The following is a 6,000-nucleotide window of genomic DNA, read 5'->3' as shown; positions in this document are numbered from 1 at the left end:
ATAGCGGACAAATGGAGGAAGACACTGGGGCAAGGGAGGTGCGGTAAGCCGATGCGCAACCTCCCCATACACACAGGGTGTTATTTTGAATTTTAAATTAGGGTTAAGGTATACTTTAAACACGTTGCTTGCAGTAACACACTGCAGCCCTTGCGGTGAATCGGATACTTTCGGTGCACCGCAACAGGTGTAAAAGTCACCATAGATTTTTATTGCTTTTGTGGCCCCTGCAGTAAAATAGGGTAACGCAATGCAGGTTTTGACTCCTAGTGTAAAAGGGACCTGAAGTTATATTTCATCAGCTGTGACATTGGGGTTGGTTCACTAACAATAATGGGCTCAAGCTGAGTTATTACAAAGGAGCGCATGCTACGCGTTGTCCTGATCTCAGCCGTAGTAGCGGCCGCGCTAGTGAAGTATTGCGGTCGCACTACCACCACATTACACGGCACTTCAAAGGATTGCACGTAAGTTAAGAGCACATGCTATGCTGACAGGCCCACGCATAGAGTGCACTTGCTTTTATTAACTCACGCTGCTTGAGCACATTATGGTTCATGAATCAATCCGCTGTTATCCTATTCTGATTGGTCAACATAACGCTGGCTTGGTGGAACTCATATACAGATTGTGAAAATGGTTAAAGAATGATTTTCAGCGAGTACCTGGACAATTTTCCTTTTTTCAGTCTAGTGTTGTTCAACAATTGTGTGTTTTATCAGGTTGCTCCATCCACCAAACTTTACCTATATTGTCTACTTATGAAAACTCATACCCCTCATTTCTGTTATACACTTTTTATAGCCACAGTTTCCCCTGTGAAAAGCTACAACTGATTTGTGAGCGACGAGAGAGAGAGGTTGTGTGTATTTTCTGGTGTGTAATAAGTGCTCCTTTCTGTTTAAAACACTTCCCATACTCTGAACATGAGAAAGGCCGCTCGCCCGCGTGAACTCTCTGGTGTCAGGGCCGGCGCTACCATGGAGGGAGAGGGGGCAATTGCCCTAGGGCCCCAGAGCCTGTAGAGGCCCCCAAGGTGTTTCCCCCCAACTTAACTGTTGTTCCCTGGTGCCCCTGCAGAGTCTTCGGCTGAGCCAGGTGGTGCGAGCCCCTGCCTCAGGTGCCTTGGGTTAAAATTTGGCTGCAACAAAGTGTCCCTACTGCTGATTTTTGAAGGGAGGGGTGTCTATTTGGGGGCCCGGGGATTATTTTTGCCCAGGGGCCCCATTGTTACTAGAACCGGCCCTGTCTGGTGCAACCTAAGGTTTCCTTACAAACTGAACAGTTTTCCACCCTCTGAACAGACATAAGGACATAGCCCTGTGTGACTTCTCTGATGTGTGACAAGAGAGCCTTTGTGAAACCTCTGATGGATGACGAGAGACAATTTCTCAATGACACTTTTTTCACAGTCTGAGCATGGAAACGGACGATCACCTGTGTGAGTTTTCTGGTGCGCAAGAAGGCTGTGCTTCCCGGCAAAATATTTCCCACACTGTGAACAAGAAAAAGGATTCTCCCTCGTGTGCATTCTATGGTGTGCAAGAAGGCCCTGTTTTCCAGTGAAGCACTCTGAACAAGAGAAAGGACTAACCGCTATGTGAGTTCTCTGGTGTTTGAGAAGAGGCCCTTTATCGATAAAAGATTTCCCACATTCTGAAAATGGAAAACCACATTCCCCTGTGTGATTTCTCAGGTGTGTGAAAAGGTATCTTTTCCGACTGAAAAGTTTCCCGCACTCTGAACGTGAAAATAGACGCTCGCCTGTCTGAATTTTCTGGTGTGAGAGAAGCTCTCCACTCTGGGTGAAACACTTCCCACACTCTGAACACGAAAAAGGCTTTTCCCCTGTGTGAATTCTCCGATGTACATGAAGGACTCCACTTGTTGCAAAACATTTCCCACATTCTGAACATGAAAAGGGACGCTCGCCCGTGTGGCTTCTTTGGTGCGTGTTCAGACCTCCTCTGTGAATGAAGCATTTCCCAAATTCTGAGCATGTAAAGGGACGTTCCCCTGTGTGTTTTCTCTGATGCACAATAAGCCCTGCATTCAAGGTGAAACACTTACCACCTGTAACGGTTGGTGTCAGCACACAGAGAGTATCTGATCATTGGTGATCTGCAGTATCACCAATAATACAGACGTATACCTGATAATTAATGATCTGCAGAATCACCAATAATACAAGTATGACTAACCTCTGGACACCTAGCAAAGTGTAAGTGTTTGGGTGCAACAGTAACTTTAATAGTTTGACCAGACCTCACCAGAGGGGCTGGTGAGGTACTATCAGTACACTAAACGTGCACTAGCGTACCAGTTCCAGCAGGCTGGAGAGTACAATAACGAAAAGGCTGAATCTCCCGGGGAGCGGGTGATTCAGATAGTACTGCAGGCACAAGAACACCCGTGGGGCGGGTGACCCAGACTGAACAGCAGCCTAGGAGATACAATACTACTACAAAGACAGATACCCTATAAAAGCAGGTAATTGGGGCTGTACTACAGCTTTAACAAAACGGTTCCACCAGAGGAGCTGGTGTAACTAGTACCTCACCAGTGGCGAGGGCCCACTAGGGAGTAGAATGGTCAGACAGGCAAGGTTCGGCAACAGAGAGGCTAGTATATACAAAATCGTGAGACAAGAGAGTAATCAGTAATCAGGCAGAGGTTCAGCAACAGGAAGGTACGTATCGGTATAGAATCGTGAGGCAAGAGAGTAATCGGTAATCAGGCAGAGGTTCAGCAACAGGTAGACAGATGGGCAGAAGTACAGGATCAGAAAACAGATTCAAAGTCAGAGTGCTAGCCAGAGTCGTACACAGGAGATCAATACATAGTTACATAGTTATTTTGGCTGAAAAAAGACATACGTCCATCGAGTTCAACCAGTAGCCAATACAATAATAATATCCTAGCCTGGGTGTGAAATCCTTGGCAACAACACCCCGGAACTAGTCTAACAAAATAACAATAACAAGACTGCAACATTCCTAAGCTTGGTGTGAAATCCGTAGCATCAACACCAGGGAACTACCTAAGGTCTGCGCGCTCACACGCAAGTAATCACGACAACAGACAAAGTAGCAATGCAGCCCGGAGGCTTATGAAGCAGAGGAGACCTCACTGGCACGCCCCCCTCTCATCAGCCAATCCTGGGCGCCATGGGTCTCCCCTGACGTCAGCCGACCAGCAGGTCAGCTGACGGGCTTCCTCCCCGCATAAAGCTCCCGTCTATGCGCGCGCCCGCGCACTATGGCAGCCCCCTGCACGGGAGAACGTTCCGTCCTCTGCGTCCTGCACGCCGAAGGGACGGATGGCCGCATGGAGGCAGCTGCCGCGGCGGTGCTGTTCGCCGCAGCTGCCTCGGATATTACACCATCACATTCTGAACATGAAAAGGAATGCTCACTTGTGTTCGCTTTCTTCAGTGAATTATTTCCCAAATATTTATCAGCATTAGAGCAGGATAGTGTCTCATCATCTCCATTTTTAACAGGATTTGCTTGACTTGAAGACTTCTTGGAAATAAATGGGTCATTTGGATGATTTTAATTGTGAAATGTGGAAGGTATATTTGGAGTGATAATATGGGAATTATCTGAATATTTTGTGCAATCAGAGGGATCCAATAATACACCCATATTGTTCATTTTGTGAGGGTTACATTGAGTAATGGGGTTTCTTCCTGGAGTATATTGTGTGATGCAGTTCTCTTCTGCATTATAATCTGGAGGAGACATAAGATGAAACATTTATTTTTTTTATGTATTTTAGTCTAATTTCAGGTTCTACAGGGCTCTAAATTACACATTTATATTAAAAATAACTGGTTGGAAACATGGGAGATGGATGGGCCTGTCATATGGTGTACAGCATCTCCTCCTCATTTGTTGGTACTATGATGTTATACTGAGGAATGGGGATGGGCCTTTCATATGGTGTACAGTATCTCCTCCTCATTTGTTGGTACTATGATGTTATACTGAGGAATGGAGATGGGCCTTTCATATGGTGTACAGCATCTCCTCCTCATTTGCTGGTACTATGATGCTATACTGAGGAATGGGGATGGGCCTTTTATATGGTGTACTGTATCTCCTCCTCATTTGTTGGTACTATGATTTGAGGTGGTGAGCGTTTTGAACTGTATCCATCATGTGTGGACCACCTACCACCAACACCTGTGTTTTATCAGTGTTCAGCCTCAACAGGCTGGTGTTCATCCAATTTTGTAAATCCACTAGACACGCATTTATGGATGCTGATGGGTCTTGGGTGCCAGGCATGAAGGACAGATACAGTTGTGTGTCATTTGCATAACAATGGTATCCTAGGCCATAGTTCTGGATTATTTTGCCCAGTGGTAGACTAAAAGAACAAAGCAGGGCTGGATTTGTACTTTTTAACACCCAAGGCCCACCAGCTGCCTTTGGACCATCAACATCCCAACCCCATCTCCCCCCCCCCCCCCCAACATGACAGGGATTAGCGTAGGCTCCTCAAAGGACAGTTAGTGAAGTGATGGCAGTGATTAGATTGTAGGCTCATCTGAGGACAGTTAGTGAAGTGATGGCAGGGATTATATTATAATCTCCTCTCAGGACAGTTTGTGAAATGATGGCAGGGAATAGATTATAAGATCCTTGGCGAGCGGCACATTTGGTGAGTGACAGGCAGCTCAGAGATCACTGTAAGTGCCAGTTCGCTACCCCCTCCATCCCTCGAGTGCCAGATCCGGCTGTTGGTAGCCACCCAACGCTATGTGCAAATTCTGTGTAGCAGGATGAATGTTTAGCAGGCTCACTGCTACTGCCACCCTGCTGCCCACAGCCCGCCTCTTGCTCTCCTGGTGCCCTAGGCCATGGCCTTTGCGTCCTTGCCTGAAATCCGGTCATGTACATATACGCATGGCAGTGAAATGGCCATGTATAACAGGCTTTTTTTTACCCTCCCCGCACAACAGCCTTTACTGCATTGCTAGAACCCGGGTCGTTTCCAGGCACAGGCACTCCAGGTCTGTGCCTGGGGCAGCTTCAGATTCAAAGAGAGCTCTTTGATGCTGAGCTCCTCCAGCCCACCACTGGGCTATCTACCAACCACTGTGTTGATAGGGTCTGAGAATATCTGAAGCAACTTTTGGCACCAAAGTACTTATATTGCTGTATCTGTTTCTTCATGGTGGAGTGGTTCACCATTACTCTTTTCCTTCCACCAGTGCAATGGGTGGGGTTTGGTCAAGTTTGCACCTCTGCCATTGCGATTTTAGGGTTGCCAAACAACCCAAATTTTAGGTGCAAATAGGAATACACTTACCCTTTAAGCACCCTGAGTTTGTTGTCCCTTTTACTCCTGGTTTGGAGAAGGTCAGGTACACAACATCTCAGGTCCAGGATTTCTATAGGAGACTTTTTGTGCGGCAGTTTCTTGCTATTTCCAGCTGTTGGATGTAAAAAATGCAGGACATTTGGGGGTGAAAGAAAAGATTTAGGGGATCATCCCAAAAGTATTTGGGAGTGTAGTTCCCGTTTCAGGAAATGGGCACCCCTAAAATGAATTACATTATTAAAATAACTTGGTCATTTGGGATAGAGGTCCCAAAAATCTAGGGACCATGGTATGCTAGGGACCCTCAGGTACCAGTTAAAATTTGGTGTTCCCGTCACCCGTGGATCTGGAAAAGCTGAAGTGCAAATCTCCTGCTTGGCAGGAGATGGCAGCTGTACAGCTCTAAAGAAAGGACACTGAAGCAGCAAGCTGTCAGCTGCTACAATCTCCCTTTTTTATGTATTTGAACCAAGCCTTAGGTTGTGTTCCCACTTGAGCGGACAACAGCCATTTTTTGTCCATTCTCTGCTCATTGCTGAACTGACAGTGAACGGCTCCTGTTTTATAAACAGGAGCCATACACACTTGTCACTCTGCAAACTGTTGCGGTAAACCCGTGGAGGATGTGTGACAGGACCCTTGCCCAATAAAGAACCGCCAGTATGCTAG

At 46.6% G+C, this 6,000-nt stretch overlaps 1 protein-coding gene across 1 annotated transcript; it reads right to left on the bottom strand.

The window, feature by feature from the left end:
* Positions 1-1,270: 1,270 nt before the first annotated feature.
* On the bottom strand, positions 1,271-5,201 carry LOC137536869 (oocyte zinc finger protein XlCOF22-like). The gene is made up of 2 exons (XM_068259053.1): positions 5,100-5,201; positions 1,271-2,029 (listed from the first exon to the last, which is right to left on the bottom strand). The coding sequence occupies exons 1-2, from the start codon at positions 5,199-5,201 to the stop codon at positions 1,271-1,273; spliced, it is 861 nt and encodes a 286-aa protein (XP_068115154.1).
* Positions 5,202-6,000: the final 799 nt, after the last annotated feature.

This window comes from Hyperolius riggenbachi, chromosome 10, assembly GCF_040937935.1.
Source record: "Hyperolius riggenbachi isolate aHypRig1 chromosome 10, aHypRig1.pri, whole genome shotgun sequence".
Classification (NCBI taxonomy): domain Eukaryota; kingdom Metazoa; phylum Chordata; class Amphibia; order Anura; family Hyperoliidae; genus Hyperolius; species Hyperolius riggenbachi.
The sequence above is the reverse complement of the archived record's forward strand: the minus strand, read 5'-3'. Positions and strand labels throughout refer to the sequence as shown.

Excerpts from the sequence above, each read along its gene's own strand:
- LOC137536869 (XM_068259053.1), bottom strand. The coding sequence starts at position 5,201 with ATGGTGAACCACTCCACCATGAAGAAACAGATACAGCAATATAAGTAC. Across the intron at positions 2,030-5,099 it reads CCCTATCAACACAGTGGTTG|AGAAAACACACAGGGGAACG; the intron begins GTAGATAGCCCA and ends ATTGTGCATCAG.